The sequence below is a fragment of the Ictalurus furcatus genome, chromosome 2 (assembly GCF_023375685.1).
Source record: "Ictalurus furcatus strain D&B chromosome 2, Billie_1.0, whole genome shotgun sequence".
NCBI classification, from domain to species: Eukaryota; Metazoa; Chordata; class Actinopteri; order Siluriformes; family Ictaluridae; genus Ictalurus; species Ictalurus furcatus.
In genome coordinates this window covers 5,011,398-5,029,468 of record NC_071256.1, presented here as the reverse complement: position 1 = coordinate 5,029,468, position 18,071 = coordinate 5,011,398, and the positions used below count along the sequence as shown (strand labels likewise).

General features: G+C 38.8%; 1 protein-coding gene across 2 annotated transcripts in view; it reads right to left on the bottom strand.

Moving 5' to 3' along the window:
- Positions 1–10,954: 10,954 nt before the first annotated feature.
- LOC128619845 (junctional adhesion molecule-like) overlaps positions 10,955–18,071 on the bottom strand; it is a 34,341-nt gene continuing 27,224 nt past the window's right edge. For both annotated transcript variants that reach the window (XM_053644324.1, XM_053644340.1), the window contains 4 exons: positions 12,372–12,524; positions 12,218–12,289; positions 11,948–12,015; positions 10,955–11,505 (listed from right to left, as the gene is read on the bottom strand). In XM_053644324.1, coding sequence (XP_053500299.1) covers positions 11,440–11,505; positions 11,948–12,015; positions 12,218–12,289; positions 12,372–12,524 — 359 coding nt within the window. In that variant the 3' untranslated portion in view covers positions 10,955–11,439. The remainder of the gene's footprint in view (positions 11,506–11,947; positions 12,016–12,217; positions 12,290–12,371; positions 12,525–18,071) is intronic.

Genomic DNA, 18,071 nt, shown 5'->3' with positions numbered 1-18,071 from the left:
TACAACTACACAATGTGCAGATTTCTTTAAACTGATCAGTTTCCAGTTTTAACAATTATTTATACACATTTCTCAATACTATGTTCACTTCTTTAAAACTTTTTTTTTTGAAAATGTGAACACAGTACTGACAAATGCATTTAACTAGTGTTTAAAAATAACAGTAAATAAGGCATAATGCAGGAAGTGAAGATGGTCACTGACAGAGAGACAGCAGAAAAAGGTGTGAAATTCACACGCATCTATTTACAGCTAAGACCAGAATGAAGAAGTGACAGTTACAAGTTACAGGAAAATACTTTTCTATTATAGGGATCTATCACAGTCTTATTATCACAACACATGTTTGTGGAAGTGTATCATGGCATGAACAAAGGAGATTTCTGTCTTTTGCAGTTTGCTAAAGATCACGTGGACAAGCCAGAAGGCTATTGGAAAAATGTTTTGTGGATAGATGAGACCAAAATAGAATTTTTGGTTTAAATGAGAAGCGTTATGTTTGGAGAAAGGAAAACACTGCATTCCAGCATAAGAACCTTATCCCATCTGTGAAACATGGTGGTGGTGGTATCATGGTTTGGGGCTGTTTTGCTGCATCTGGTCCAGGATGACTTGCCATCATTCATGGAACAATGAGTTCTGAATTATACCATCGAATTTTAAAGGAAAATGTCAGGACATCTCCATGAACTGAATCTCAAGAGAAAGTGGGTCATACAGCAAGACAATGACCCTAAACACACAAGTCATTCTACCAAAGAACGGTTAAAGTTAATGTTTTGGAATGGCCAAGTCAAAGTCGTGACCTTAATCCAATAGAAATGTTGTGGAAGAACCTGAAGCGAGCAGTTCATGTGAGGAAACCCACCAACATCCCAGAGCTGAAGCTGTTCTGTACTGAGGAACGGGCTAAAATTCCTCCAAGCCGATGTGCAGGACTGATCAACAGTTACTGCAAACGTTTATCTGCAGTTATTGCTGCACAAAGGGGTCACACCAGATACTGAAAACAAAGATTCTCATCCTTTTGCCACTCACAGATATGTAATATTGGATCATTTTCATCAATAAATAAATGACCAAGTATAATATTTTTCTATCATTTATTTAAACGGGTTCTCTTTATCTACTTTTAGGACTTGTGTGAAAATGTGATGATGTTTTAGGTCATATTTATGTAGAAATATAGAAAATTCTAAAGGGTTCACAAACTTTAAAGCACCTCTGTGTTTGTGTGTGTGTGTGTGTGTGTGTGTGTGTGTTCTTGCTCGCTGTAATCACTAGACTAAAATTAGCCTTAGCTACACCCCTGGTCTCAGCATGTCAGAGTAACCACATGATTGTTTCCAGGGCAGCATGGGGGCTGATGGGAGAATGGCTACTTCCTCTTTCTCTCAGCATCAGTTAACCGACATTGTGCCATGCACAGAGAATACTGAGTAATACTCCACACTCAACGAGCACACTGCCATACATCCCTTACAGTCTTTTTTTTTTTTTGTAATTAACACTTTTATTGATTCACAAGTTAACACAAATAGACAAACAACATATATAATGAATCAAACTATTTTAACATAAATCCTCACTATAACCCCTCCCCCTACCAACCTCCCACCCCACCCTGGTCCCCCCACAAACACCCCTGTGGTCAATAGAATATAAACTCACATATCCAAAAAAATAAAAATAAAAAAAATAAAAAAAAAATACACACAATTAAAAAAAAAATTTAAAAATACAATAATCAAGTATAATCATAGACTAAACTCTAAATTATACTCTCCACTGCCCCCTTACAGTCTTTTTTATACTTGGTTACAAACCTTTCACAACACTGAGGTCCCTCTCTATCCCTCTCTCTCTCTCTCTGAACAATGTAAGGTGGATCAGTTTGTTAACCTCCTCAAAAGGCACACACGCATGCATGCACACGCATGCACGCACGCACGCAAACACGCACACACACACATGCACACACACACACCTGCACGCACACACACATGCACGCACACACACATGCACGGACACACACACACACACACACATGCGCACACACCTGCATGCACTCACACACACACGCACGCATGCACACAATTATAACTAGGGGCAATTTATCTTGGTCAGTCCACCTACTGGAGTATTTTAGAAGGTGGGAGGAAACCGGTGAACCCAGAGGAAACCCACATGGACATGGGGAGAACAAGCACAGAAACTCCACACAGATAGAAGCCTGAGCTCAGGACTGAAGCGGGGACCCTGGAGCTGTGAAGAGACAACGCTACCCACTGCATCACCACACTGCTCATAGATCCACAGAGTTCCCCTTTTGTATAGATGGTAATGAATAAAAAACACAACAGCTGGGTAACGCTAAACTGGAAATTAGCTGTTATTTTTTACGTTTTAATGAATTGATTTACTTTTACAACAATTTTTTTATAAGTAATGAGAGTGACACAGTTCAGTCCACATAGACTGCTGTTGTAAGTTTTGAAAATGTGAAGACAGTATTGATAAAGGCATGTAACTAGATTAAAAAAAAAAAAACATCTCTCTCTCGCTCATTATATATATATATATATATATATATATATATATATATATATATATATATATATATATATATATATATACATACATACATACAGCATGATGCAGGAAGTGAAGATGGTCACTGACAGAGGGACAGCAGAAAAAGGTGTGAAATTCACACGCATCTATTTACAGCTAAGACCAGAATGAAGAAGTGATGTACAGGTTACAGGAAAATAACTTTTCTATTACACTTTATATGAGTTATTATAGATACATTCACTAAGACAGAGATTGTGAGAGATGTAATTCAGTAAATGTGTAAAAACATACACTGTAAGTATTATAGGGATGTAAAATAATCTCACTGTAGATTCCTCCTTATTCATTCACCCACCTCTCTTCATCAGTACATTTTAGACTGAAGTTAATCAGGAAGAAAAAATCCACATGATCAAAGCTGAACAGGTCTAAATAAGGAGATTATAACACAAGGCATGACGTGTATGTTTACCTTGTGTATAAAGATTACTGCTGTCTTTGGACAATTTGGTTGTTCAGGAACAGGGCTGAACTACGGCCTACTGTAAACCCAGTCTGGACAGAAACCACATGAACTAAACACAAAGCAGCTGAACTAAGAACTGGCTAATATTCTCTCTCCTTTCTGTAATAGAAAATAGAAAATAACTTCACTCACCTGCAGCGACGTGAAACACAACAGACAAAAGATACAAGCACTTCATCATTACTGATTCTTCTGCACACACACCAGTCCCTCAAAGTGACAACACACACACTGTCACACTGCCTGAGTGTCTCTCTGTTATATAGTGTGATTATCAGGAAACCACAACAACCACTGTCTCATTTTTTATTTTTGAAGATCTCTTTCATCACTCTTTCCATGACTCAATTTACTTTTTATCACTCACTCACTCATCTTCATCCGCTTTATCCTTTTTCAGGGTGGCGGGGAACATGGAGCCTATCCCAGGAAGCATGGGGCACAAGCCGGGGTACACCCTGGACTGGGTGCCAGTCCATCGCAAGGCACAATCACATACACACTCAGACCCATTCATACACTACGGACACTTTAGACACGCCAATCAGCCTGCCATTCATGTCTTTGGACTGGGGGAGGAAACCCCCGCAGCACGGGGAGAACATGCAAACTCCGCACACACACACAGTCACAGTGGGAATCGAATCCCAACCCTGGCGGTGTGAGGCGAACGTGCGAACCACTAAGCCACCGTGCTTACTAATTTACTTTTTATATGTAGTGTTAATATTTATTCTAAACCCCCCCCCCCCTTTCCTCATGTGGTGGTTTTATGTTACCTCTTAGTATCGGCATTGTTATCTTTCTTAGGCATAATTTTCTTAATGCTTGCATGTAGCCTTTTCTTTAGATTAAATTTGACCTGAATAAACAAATGAATGCATTATAAATTACTCCAAGTTTTTTGAATGTGTACAGTTTCTCCTCGCATTAATGTTTCTATACTTTATCAGCTAAAGTTAAATTTATTAGATGACCCCTAGGAAGCCTGATGGACCGAGTCAACACACCAGTAGACGGTAGTGAGCTATGGCTAAGCGGCTAAATAGCGACATCTTGTGCCATAAAGCTGCTACTACAGCTGGTCTACAGATAATTGCTCGTTAGAGATCTAAATCTACATCCAGATTTCTGCAGAAAGAAGAAAAAAAAGGCCTTTATTGTCTCATTAAGGGCTAATGTAAGGTGGAGTAAATGTAAATATCACAATATATATCACCCTTTTGAGCTGTGTGTCTTATTCCTGGCTACTTCAGACACAGTAATACTTAGGACTACACCTTACATGTGTATATATGTACATCACAAATAAACCAGGAAAAGGTCAGGGTGGTCCAAGGCCAAAACAAAAAAAACAAAACAAAGCAAAACAAAACAAAAAAACCCCTGCTGTTTAAGTGAAACTAACTTACTTAAACAGAAAACATAAACAAAAGACAATTCACTTCCTTAAAATACCATTACAAAAACAACAACAACAACAAAAAACAGAGACAAAACCCCACACCCAAGGGAAATGGCAGTTGGACCCCTACTACCAGTGAATATAGACAGTACTTGACAGGGTGTTTCTAGAGTTTGATCACTTCTGGGGCACAGGCCCCCAAAGAGTTTTACAGAAGTACTTCAAAATGTTCTAGGGGGTCCAGGGGCATGCCCTGTAAAGGGCTAAAATTGCCTATGTAAACTTTTTTAGGAATCAAAACTGTTGCTTTTTGCTGTCGCTATCGAGCCGCTGTCTATTGCACTGAAATCTTCTCCCTTGTTTAAAGGAATAGTTCGATATGGTGTAGAATACAAATTGTCGCTATATGCTGATGATTTGTTATTGCATGTAACCGATCCTATTGCCTCTATGCCAGCTGTCTTGGGTGTTCTGGAGTCCTTCGGTGTTGTCTCTGGTTATAAATTAAATTTAGATAAAAGTGACTGTTTTCCCGTCAGTACTGCAGCATTTTCTCTCCAACAGTCAGATTTACCGTTTCGATTTTGTCAGTCAGGTTTTAAATACCTAGGTATCAACGTGACACGTTCTTTATCTAATCTTTCATCAGCTAACTTCACTCCCCTTATCTCAAAGGTTAAATCTAACATTCAGAGTTGGGGTAACTTACCCCTTTCTCTAATTGGCAGGATCAATGTCGTCAAAATGAATATATTACCGAAGTTTCTTTTCTTGTTCCAGCAAGTGCCTCTTTCTCTGCCAAAATCATTCTTCGATTCATTGGATAAGATAATTAGTACATTTATTTGGGGTGGGAAGCCACCAAGGGTTAGTAAATCTTTATTGCAGAAATGTAGACTGAGTGGAGGACTTGCATTACCCAATTTTCAATTCTATTACTGGGCTGCACACATTCATAAACTTTGCTACTGGGTTAAATCTCCTGGATCTTCTTGGTGTAAATTGGAAATATCTTCTTGTAGGGAATCCTCTTTACCTGCTTTGCTTTACTCCTCTTTACCTACAAAACTCTCCCTATATATCGATAATCTAGTTGTCCTCAACACACTTATGACTTGGTATCAATTTAGACGGCACTTTAAATTTGTAGGTGCATCCTCTTTGGGTCCTTTAGTCAACAACCATCTATTTCCTCCATCGTGTTTGGACTCCACATTTTCAGTATGGTATGACAAGGGTATTAAACAAGTTGGAGATTTGTATGCCGATGGTGTGTTTGATAGCTTTGCCAATCTGGCATCCACTTATGACCTCCCTGTGACGCATTTTTTTCGGTATTTTCAAATTCGGAATTTCGTTTCTAGATGTTTTCCTGATTTCCCCTCTGTGCCTCCTGAACAGGCTTGGGAAAGCTTGTTTTCAAACAATCCACATCAGAGAGGAATGATTTCTAGGATTTATGATTTTATTCTGGCGCTAGGTAGTGAGTCGAGTAACAAAATTAGGAATGCATGGGAAATGGAGTTAGGAGTACAGATAAGTGAGGAGTGTTGGGAACGTGCTATAGGGAGGGTACAGTCTACCACTTCTTGTGCTCGTCTTGGACTTATACAGTTCAAAGTTTTAAACAGAGTCCATCTGTCCAAGTCGAGACTTTCTGTGATGTATCCGGACGTAGAGGACAAGTGTGATAAATGCCATGGCTCTCCCTGCCATCTTGGCCATATGTTTTTCTTCTGCCCTGATCTCCATGGTTTTTGGTCTGTTTTTTTTTTTACCATCATGTCCACTATTCTTGGGGTAGATTTAAAGCCTTGCCCATTGATTGCTGTATTTGGGATTCCTGATGACTCAGTTCCATTGAGCTCGATACAAAAGGATGTTATTGCTTTCATATCCCTTATAGCAAGACGTTCCCTACTGTTGCATTGGAAGTCTGCTAAATACCCATCTATCTCCCAGTGGCTAAAGGACGTGATGTTTTTTCTAAAACTCGAGAAAATAAGGTATACGATGAAGGGTTGTACGGACAAGTTTTTTTTATAAATGGCATCCCTTTATCATATACTTTATGGAGTTACAGACACTTCCCACTTAAATTTTTGTGCCTGTTGTTGGGTCTTATAATATCTATATAAGCAGCGATAGTTATTGGGTAGCCATGATGAGCCGGGGGGGGGGGGGGGGGGGGCGGGGGGTGGGTTTACTTTTAATTTTGTTTTCCTTTGTTAGTATAAAAAGAAAAAAAAACTGTGAATGTTTACTGCTGTGTGTTGCTCAATTTGTTTTTGTTTTTTGTTTGTTTTTGTTTTTTTTTTCTTCTCAATGGAATATTTGGGAAAGGGAGGGGAGGAGAGAAGAAAAAAGGTGATGTTCAGCAGACATGTTTGGTAGACGTGTTCAGCAGAAATGTTCAGTTCAGCAGAAATGTCCAGCAGAAATGTTTAGTTCAGCAGAAATGTTCAACAGAAATGTCCAGCAGAAATGTTCAGCAGAAATGTTTAGCAGAAATGTCCAGCAGAAATGTTCAGCAGAAATGTTCAGCAGAAATGTTTAGCAGAAATGTTCAATAGAGATGTTCAATAGAGATGTTCAGCGGAAATGTTTAGTTCAGCAGAAATGTTTAGCAGAAATGTTCAGCAGAAATGTTTAGCAGAAATGTTTAGCAGAAATGTTCAGCAGAAATGTTTAGCAGAAATGTTCAGCAGAAATGTTCAGCGGAAATGTTTAGTTCAGCAGAAATGTTTAGCAGAAATGTTTAGCAGAAATGTTCAGCAGAAATGTTCAGCAGAAATGTTCAGCAGAAATGTTTAGCAGAAATGTTCAGCAGAAATGTTCAGCAGAAATGTTCAGCGGAAATGTTCAGCGGAAATGTTTAGTTCAGCAGAAATGTTTAGCAGAAATGTTTAGCAGAAATGTTCAGCAGAAATGTTTAGCAGAAATGTTCAGCAGAAATGTTCAGCGGAAATGTTTAGTTCAGCAGAAATGTTTAGCAGAAATGTTCAGCAGAAATGTTTAGCAGAAATGTTCAGCAGAAATGTTTAGTTCAGCAGAAATGTTCAGTTCAGCAGAAATGTTTAGCAGAAATGTTCAGCAGAAATGTTTAGTTCAGCAGAAATGTTCAGCAGAAATGTTTAGTTCAGCAGAAATGTTTAGCAGAAATGTTCAGCAGAAATGTTTAGCAGAAATGTTCAGCAGAAATGTTTAGTTCAGCAGAAATGTTCAGCAGAAATGTTTAGTTCAGCAGAAATGTTTAGTTCAGCAGAAATGTTCAGCAGAAATGTTCAATAAAAATGAAACTGGAAAAAAAAGGAATCAAAACTGAACGCAACAGTTCAAATATAATGGTGGCATTAAAAAAGTAAAACTCTCACCGGGCTCCAGTTGGAATATTTTAAACTTAAGTGTGAAAGGGTTAACGCTTTGACAGTTTTACCATATCTGGGTAATTTGTTGATCTTGTGATTGTAGATTAAGGTCCAGGTTATAAAAGATTTATTTGAGGGGTAGGGAAATGAAATTCTGCAGTGAAATGTAGATCGTTCAAATGTAACCTTTGTCCCTGCTGTCTGCTTCCCCTCACCTGACTGATGATCCTCTGATGATCCGTATATCCATCTGGATAAATAAACATCAGCTAAGCAGTACTAAGTAGATCACTCATTGCAAACAGAACAGCTAAAACATTTTTAATCTATAAAAACCCTTAAATCCACAGCCAGCATTTTCATGAGTAAACTTACTGACTAGTCCTCTAAATGAACAAATCACTTCAAAAAGCTTTCACTGATGATGACTAAATCACATCGTTTGTGGCAGAATGATAAATTAGAAGAGATTTCTTTTAACAGATAACAAGCTAATGATATCGATCAAATCTGTGCAAAGTAAATTAGATGTGGAAAACAGGGTGTCCTCATTCACTAAATATAAATTCACATACTACTCATTAACACAGCGATAAGCGTTAGCCTGGAAGTTACCGCTCCTCAGCTACAATGTCAGATTATGAATTATTATCTGAATGCAAGTTGGGGTTTCCATGGGGAAAAGTGAAGGGAGGAGGAGCACAGTGAGGGGGCGGGGCTTATGATTGAAGATGTGCAGGATATTTTCACTTCAACTGGAGTTACAATCAGCTGGCACTTTCCCCCAGCGATTTCAGGACAGCGTAAGACGTATTACGTCATCTGGTAGGCGTGGCCTATTTTGAGAATCTGCATGGGTCGACGATCATGCACAGTTTGAAGAAAAGCTATTTGCTGCAGATATCTTCAGATACCTGTCCTGATCACAGGGGTTTACATTCATACTGCTACATCTTCAGATACCTGTCCTGATCACAGGGGTTTACATTCATACTGCTACATCTTCAGATACCTGTCCTGATCACAGGGGTTTACATTCATACTGCTACATCTTCAGATACCTGTCCTGATCACAGGGGTTTACATTCATACTGCTACATCTTCAGATACCTGTCCTGATCACAGGGGTTTACATTCATACTGCTACATCTTCAGATACCTGTCCTGATCAGAGGGGTTTACATTCATACTGCTACATCTTCAGATATCTGTCCTGATCACATGGGTTTCATGTTTTTGAAAAATACTATTGTTATGAAATGCTTGTTTCACTTAAATAAGCTCAAAGTCTTACTGATTTTGCATCAACTCTATCATGTGTCCTAACATGCAACACTAAAAATCTGCAGTGGAACTTATTTTTAACCTCAGTATTGTTTCCACTGCTGTTGCCACAAACAAATTCATAATTATCCACGTTTTCATACTCAACTTTATTTGCACAGAAAGAGCAAAGTTGACAGTTTGAAGAACCAATTAATTTAGCATTTACAGGATTAAAAACAAATGGAAAAAAACAGGTTTTTTTTTTTTAAAGGGGCGTCTTCGCCACGCCCCCAGAAACACCCATTTTATGTCGCTGTACTGAAACCCCTGGAATTTAGTGAATGGCGTTATGACCAGCCTTCATGTTTTAAATAATTCAAATGATGTAAATGAAAACATTCAGTGACTAGGAAAGCCTACTATCTACTGTAATCTCCCTCATCAGATAATGATTTATCAGGGAAATGTATCAGGACACTTTCTGTGTGAAGTGTTTAGGGGTGGAGCACGCCAGGGCAGCCCTCGAGGAGTCTGACTCTGCTCATTGTGAACGCCTTACAATTAGGCAGCTCCGCTCGTGACTCGCTCTCTCCTCGGCCGAAGGGAGTCGGGTTTCTGAGCCTCGCGGATCTGGGTCGGCCGCTGCCGAGACAGCCAGTCTGCTCAGGTCCTGGGGATCTCGTATGGATCTGGAAGAAGAGCCGGAGACGAGCGCTGCTCTCTCTCTTGCTCTGTCTTCCGGGTCCGGCTCTGTTGGGGTGCCATTGCACCAAAAACAGAGAGCAGCTCTCAAGCTTTAAAGAGCTGCTTGAGGTGATTAGTAGGGCAGTTGAAAAACTAAATCTAGACTGGCCTGGGGAAGAGGAAGTGGCTCGTAGTAGGCTGGATGAGTGTTTCCTCCCCAGTGAAAATAAATGTCCCTCACACTGCAGAGAACTCCCCTTTTCCCCAGAAGTACATGATGAAATATCACGCTTCTGGTGAAAACCATACACTAACCCTGTTTATAACCCTGTAAACATGGGGATTGAACAGCACGGTTATTTAGCTATGCCAAAAGTGGGTCACGGTGGATCTGGAGCCTGTCCTGGGAACACCGGGGTCAAGGAGGGAATACACCCTGGAATACACACTCATTCAAACTTAGGTGCAATTTAGTGTAGTCAATCCACTGGTAAGTTTTTGGGAGGTGGAAGGAAACCGGAGAACCCAGAGAAAACCCACATGGACATGGGGAGAACATGTGAGACTCCACACAGACAGTAACCTGAGCTCAGGATTGAACTGGGGACCCTGGAGCTGTGAGGGAGTAATGCTACCTGCTGTACCACTGTGCTGCCCATAGATCCAAACATGTCCTCTTATGGATAGAAAAAACAAAGTGAGTAGGTCTACAGATAAATTAGGAAATAAACTGTGATTGACTGACTGATTATTTATTCATTTATTAAGTTTTTTACTATTTGATTTTGAATACATTTTTTAAAATATACTGTTTTGTTTATTTTATAAACTGTACACAACAGGTTGGAAACATGTGCAGTAGATACACAGAGATTTGCTGGAAGTTGAATTTGTGTGAAAAAAGAATTCATGAATATTGAATGATGAACTTATTCAATGCCTTTTGTCTCAAAGCAATAAAAACTGATCCATAGTTCAGTCCACTGAGACCGCTGCTGTGCTCACTGTGTGAGCTTTGAAAAAAAATTACCTCAATATTGTTTAAAAAAAAAAACCTGTAACAATCTATAAGGACTATTATGAAAATTTTACAAAAGCTAGATTAGAAACACATTCTGTCCAGTCAGATTCAACAATCCTCCTTCTTTTATTTTTACCCAAAGTCATTAAAAGTCACAAACAAGAACTTCTATAGCAGTCTTCTTACACAAAACAGCATGATGACAACAGCCTTCTAGAGCTTTCATTTCTTAACCTGATATAAGTATGGAACACATAAGATATAAAATGACACGTACACTCAAAATATAATTAGCGAGATTATCCATCAGCAATTAATGATAAACAATGAATGCAGAACAATACACTTAGCTAACATAAGTAAATGTAACACACATGTTTATGCGTGAATCTGATATTTAATTGCAAAATGTATAAAAATCTGAAAAAGTCAATATTGTGAATCCCGTGCTGCCCATAATGTGTATTTAATATATGTTTTCAGCATTATTCTATAATATCTGAGCATGTGTCTATATTTACTCTGGATTAGTTTGTTATAATGCTGCTATATTCAGTTTTCTGTCCAGTGATGATCTGCTGCTCCGGCTGTGTTAATGTGGGTCAGTAGAGTAGTAAGTGTAAATAACAGTAGTAAATACAGTGACATCAGACCCAATCTGAGAAAAGTCAGAACATGAAAATTATACATATATCACATATAAATTCTACGGCTTTTACTGCTGAAAAAAGCTTTTTGACGACATAAATCTCCAAATCTGATTTCTTTCTTTACACCATGTGTTGTTCTGATAGAAGCAGCAGAAGATATTTTCCTATAACTCACTGTTCAGTGAAAGCATGTGTGGTTCATGTGTGTTACCTGCAGTGTATCACAAATACAACTAAATCTCTAAAGGTAGAAACAAATCTGCTATAACTGTTATTGTAGAAGCCATGCAGAATTAAATGGAGATTAAATTAAGAATACAGTAGGACTCTGATGGACGAGGAGAATTTGATGAAATTTTATAGTTCCTTTTCAGTCATTTATCTTCTGATTCAAAGACTTAAAGATAATAATAAAAATGCAGCTGAGCTCAGGCCTGCATGTACACTAACCTGATCCTTCTGCTTTCTCTTACAGTCCGGACGTCCTTCAGTGATCACGTTCTCTCCACATCTTCCTCCTGAAGAGAAAAGACCTCAGAAATCACACCTCTAGTGGAAACTACACAATTTCATTTTCCTTATCCAGAGACACTTACAGAAGTGCTGCTGCTTCTACAGGTTTCAGTTCATCAATCTCAGAATCTGTTTTGTGTGTGTGTGTGTGAGTGTGTGAGTGTGTGTGTGTGTGTGTTTGAGTGTGTGTGTACGCATGCGTTGTACCTTTGTGTCTCCAACAAATAAATGCCACTACTCCGGGTATCACCAACAATAAACCCGCCAGAATGCCGAAAACTGTGTAATAAAACACACCAAAATGTTAATAAATGTAATAATACAGATGTGTTTTTTCATTGCTGATGAAAAGTTTTGGCACCTAGAGGGAGGCTGCTGTGTGTTTGCTGTTTATCTTGTTCCAGTGTTGTTGAGGATGATGCAGGTGGAGAGTTTGTTGTTGTACTCTGAGGCGGTTCTGATGGAGGTGTTGTGTCTGTTTTCCTCGAGTGTGTTGAAGTTTCTCTTCTTCCTACTGAAAAGACAAAACTTATTAAAACTGATGACTGTTTTTATCACTGTTAGTAATATGGCACATGACACTGGAGTAAAGCATGCTCACAGTCATTAATGAAAACATGTACTGTATTAATAAGAATGAATGATTTTAGTTCATACGGAAAATACGTTTTGGGATAATTTGAGAACTGGTACATGCAACAAGCAGATAATTGTTTGTTTGTTTATTTGTTTGTTTATATTTAATTTATTCAGGACTGCACCATATTTTAGTGTTGGTTTATTAGGAAAGGTTCACGTCTGTTAATATAAAGCTCACAGCTGATGTTAAGTGCAAAAAACAAGTCATGAGGTTGAAGGAATTGTCCAGTTTGTCATTAAGAGTTTTACTTAAACACACAGGGTCAGTAGTGGAACATCATCAGCTGGACTCAAACCCCTAATCTCTTGTTTCTCAGCGCAGTCCCTAACTACTACGTGTGTGTTACACTGTCGTGATCATGTGTGCATTTTTTTTTTTTAATCTCAGAGAGCTACTTGCAGTTAAACAGCTGTAGTTAGACACCATGTTACAACTACATCTGAAAATAAAGACCACTTGGAGAGAGGAATTCTACAGAATTTCTTTAAGTTGATCAGTTTAAATAAGGCGTAATGCAGGAAGTGAAGATGGTCACTGACAGAGGGAGAGCAGAAAAAGGTGTGAAATTCACACACATCTATTTACAGCTAAGACCAGAATGAAGACGTGACAGTTACAAAAAAATAACTTTTCTATTACACTTTATATGACTCAAAGTCAAATTAATTTATATAGCACATTTAAAACACCACAAATGTTGAACTACGTGCTGCACATCATGCATAATAAGGAATACATTAAAATAGAGCATAAAACATCAATAACATAAATATATAAACAAATAATTACTATAAGAAAACAAACCAGATATAACTAAGACCAGAGAATAAGCAGCTAGACAGGGCAGATTATAGATAAGCCTGTGTGAAGAAATAAGTTTAATATAAAGGGTGATTTAAATAAATTTATTGTAGGGGAAGATCTGGTAGAGAGGGGCAAGCTATTCCAAAGCCTCGGTGCCATTACAGAAAAGGCCCTATCGCCTTTGGTTTGTAATCGTGAGTTTGGAATGGTCAGTAACAACTGAGAGGAGGATCTGAGCGAACGTGTGGAAGAGCGAAAGCTGAGGAGATCTGAAATATATACGGGGCGAGACCATGCAAGACTTTAAAAACAAACAATAGGATCTTGAAATCAATTCTGTATTTCACCGGTAACTAGTGGAGTGAGGCTAAGATGGGTCTTACGTACTCTCTCTTTTTGGTCCCAGTCAAAAAGCGAGCTGCAGCGTTCTGTACAAGTTGCAAGCGCGAGAGTGAAGACAGGCTAATTCCAGCATACAGGGCATTGCAGTAATCAAGCCTTAATGAAATAAAAGTGTGAATAACAGTCTCACGATCTTTCAATTTGAGAAAATATTTTAACTTGCAAAAGTCCCCTAAGCTGGAAAACTAGCTCTGACAACAGAATTTGTTTGTCAAACTTTACTTCCGAATCGAAGATCACCCCCAAATTTTTGACCTGGGTAAGAATGTGGTCTTGTAGGGGGCCCAGATTTCAGCTAAGACTTTCTATCAAATGTGAAGGACCAAACAGGATTGCTTCAGTCTTTTTCTCATTTCGCTGGAGGACATTTTCATCCATCCAGCACTTTATATGTGTCACGTCTTAAATGTTATGAAGGTGAGGACAGATGCAAGTGCAGTTAAAGATTTTTATTTGAGAAGGTCGGGCAGACAAATCCAAATCATGAGACAGTAGTGTGGTCGAAATAACGGGCAATGGGTCAGGCGATCTACAAACAGGCATAAACTGGGCAGGGCTAGAATCAGAAACGTGAAACAAGAAACAAGGTCAATAAACATGAATAAAAAACGAGAAACAAGAAACGACCGCTTGGTAAGGAGATAACACTAAATACTACTCAAGGTACAAAGAGACACAAGGGGGTTAAATGCCAAACGTAATCAGGGGTGAAACACAAGACAGCTGAAAACAATGCTGTCACACCTATGGGAAACAACCAATGACAATTTCGGGGGTGGAGACAGGACAAAAACCATAACAAAAGCACATGTAGAAAGTAAACAAAGTCAATGTCACTGAAGCCCCAAAAGCGTGCGTTCGCTAAGAGCTCATGCATCGGCTCATGCATCGGCTCGCGCTTCGGGTTTCCGAACACGCTGCGTGCTACAGCGCTAGCTCGAGGGGAAGTCGTGACAATATGAGTTATTATAGATCCAGACATCGTCAGAGATATAATTCAGTAAATAAATGTAATAAAAGATGTGTTGTTTCATTGCTGATGAAAAGTTTTGGCACCTAGAGCCTTGCTGCTGTGTTTGCTGTTTACCTTGTTCCAGGGTTGTTGAGGATGATGCAGGTGGAGAGTTTGTTGTTGTACTCTGAGGCGGTTCTGATGGAGGTGTTGTGTCTGTTTTCCTGGAGCTTGTTGAAGTTTCGTTTTTTTCTATTGGAAACATTGTTAATGTACAAAGATACCCTTTTTAAGTTCCACCCCACCTACCCACGGTCCATGTAATCTCCCCACACACACACAGTGGGGGGAAATAAGTCTTGAACGTTTTCAGTAAATATATTTCCAATGAGGCGATTCACATGAAATTTTCACCAGACATCATTATTAACTCATGAAATTCAGAAATATAAAGAAATCCAAACATAAATCCAAGAACATAAATAAAGTTATGTGTAATAAAGTGGAATGATGCAGGAAAAAAGTATTGAACACGCTAACTGAAATGGATTTAATACTTAGTGGACGCTTCAAGACGCTTCCTGTATGCAGAAATTAATGGGTCACAGTATTCAGGTGTGATTTTTGTCCCATTCTTCTAAACATATTGTCTGTAAATCTTGTTCAAATGGATTCGAGTCAGGTGATTGACTGGGCCATTCTAACACCTTGTTTTGTTTTCACTGAAACCAATTGAGAGTTTCCTTTGCTGTATGCTTTGGATCGTTGTCCTGCTGGAAGCTCCACCCACGTCTCATCTTCATCATTCTGCTCAAGAATCTCCCGGTAAAGGGCTCCATTCATCGTTCCTTCAATTATATGAAGTCTGCCAGTACCATGCGATGAAAAACAGCCCCACACCATGATGCTTCCACCTCCAAACTTCACTGTTGGTGTAGTGTTTTTAGGGTGATGTGCAGTGCCATTTCTTCTCCAAACATGGTGTGTAGTATGACAGCCAACTTTAAGCAAGCTTCAACATGCCTTTTCTTTAGTAATGGTGTCTTGTGGTGTCTTGTGGCATAGCCTATTGTTTTCTCTGTGACGATGGTACCTGCTGCCGCCAAGTGTTTCTGGAGCTCTTTCCGAGTGGTTCTTGGCTCTTGGGCTACTCTTCTGTCGATTCTTCTGGTCAGAAACCTTGTGAGGAGCTCCTGTGCATGGCCGGTTGATGACGGAGTGATGTTGCTTCCACTTGTGGATAATGGCCCCTATGGTGCTTACTGAAAGACTCAGAAGTTTTGAAATATGTCTGTATCTGTTTCCATCAATATGTTTTGCAACAATAAGGTTGTGAAGGTCTTGGGAGAGCTCTATTTTTTGTTACATTTATGTTGCCATTGGTTTGTGAAGATTCAAATATTAATTTAACAGTTCAGTGTTGAGTGTTGAGAATTGCAATGTCAAATATTTTTTCAATTTAATTACTTTCTGGACTCGGCCAGACTCGACTCAGACCCGGCCATTGAGGACTCGGACTTAAGTCTAGCTCGGCTCCTTTTGGACTTGGACTCGATTGGTTAAGGACTTGGTCTCAACTCGAACTTGACAAAAGTGGACTCGACCCAACACTCCTGTGCACCAACTTGGTCATAAAGATATCTAAACGGAAAGCTAGAACTTTAGCATAGAAGTTGATGTCACTATTTAAAAGAGACAATGGTCTGTGATTCCAACATTGAGTCAATTCCTTGTCAGGCTTAGGTAGCAGAGTAATAATGACCATACTAGCACTATAATTGAAAGAACTCTCTCGAATAGAGTGATTAATTGTATTTAACAACCACAACTCTTCCCAAAAAGTAAGATATAATTCTGGAGGGATTCGATCCCATCCCAATGACCTCCCCTTCTTCATGGTTATAAGAGCTTCCTTTAATTCTTCTAATGAAATTGGAACATTCAGAAGTACACATTCTATCTATCATCATCAGATAGATATGGAAGAGTGAGAGCCTGAAGAAAGTCATTACATGCCATCTCACAAAAAGCCAAATCAGATTTACATAATTTCTAATAAGAAGATTTAAATCCTGTATTAATTCCTTTGGGTTCACTTATCAAGCCATTGGGAGTTTGAATTGCCATAATATTTGAATATTTTTCACTGTTCTTCAGCCTAAGAGCTAGGAGATGACTTGGCTTAGCCCCATTGAAGTAATAGATTCTCCTCATTTTTTGCATCAAAAACTCAGCTCTATGGTGTAACAAAGAATTGAGTTCAAGGGCAGATTTAGTGATTTAGGGACCCTAGGCAAAATGTAGAAATGGGGCCCTCATTTCAGTGTTTTAACATCGACATTTACATTTTCAGCACATGTTGTTATTCAGCATTAATAGCAATAATCAGGGGTGAACTGGGACCAAAAAGTGGCCCTAGAGTTTCTGGCCCTTAGCGGACCACCACACCCGGCCCACAACATGCCACATCATAACACCCCGGTTCGTTGATGGTTAGACCAATTTTTAACACCAGTTACTAGCATAAAAATATAACAATACAGAAACATAAATGCTATTTAAGCATATTTATATGAAGTAGCACTGAACAGATATCAAGTCATATTTGTAAAATAGGCAAACAGAAACAGAAGAACAGTGTGACAAAGAATATAAAACAATCAAGACAGCATGTTAGCTAGTCAGGGGGCATCATCTGGGTGCAGTGTAGGAGAGCTGCCCCACTCAGCTGTACAACTCCTCAATCAGGACTGAAACTTTTTATTTTAGCACTAACATGAATCCACATCTAATCATTTAACCCCCCCAAAATAGACCATTACTACTACTACTATCACTACTATAATATAACATAATAATGATGATGATAATAATAATAATAATAATAATAATAATAATAATAATGCATTTTATTTTCTAATATTAACATTATGAAATTAATCTTGATATTAGGCCTATATTAATAAATAAGTCTATTTCACTATGACCACTAACCAAGAGCAAACAGTAAGTTGCTGTATGCTACAGTAGGACAGCAGCTTATTCAAATATTCTTATTTTTTCTAAATTGTGGTAATATTTAAACATATTTATTTGAAGTAGCACTGAACATGTATCCACATCTGAATGGCACACCATCATCATGTGACATTAAACTCACATATGATCATGTCTGCAGAGTTCAGCTTCATATGGGGGGGGAGGGAGAGAGAGAGAGAGAGAGAGAGAGAGAGAGACAGAGACAGAGAGATAGAGACAGAGAG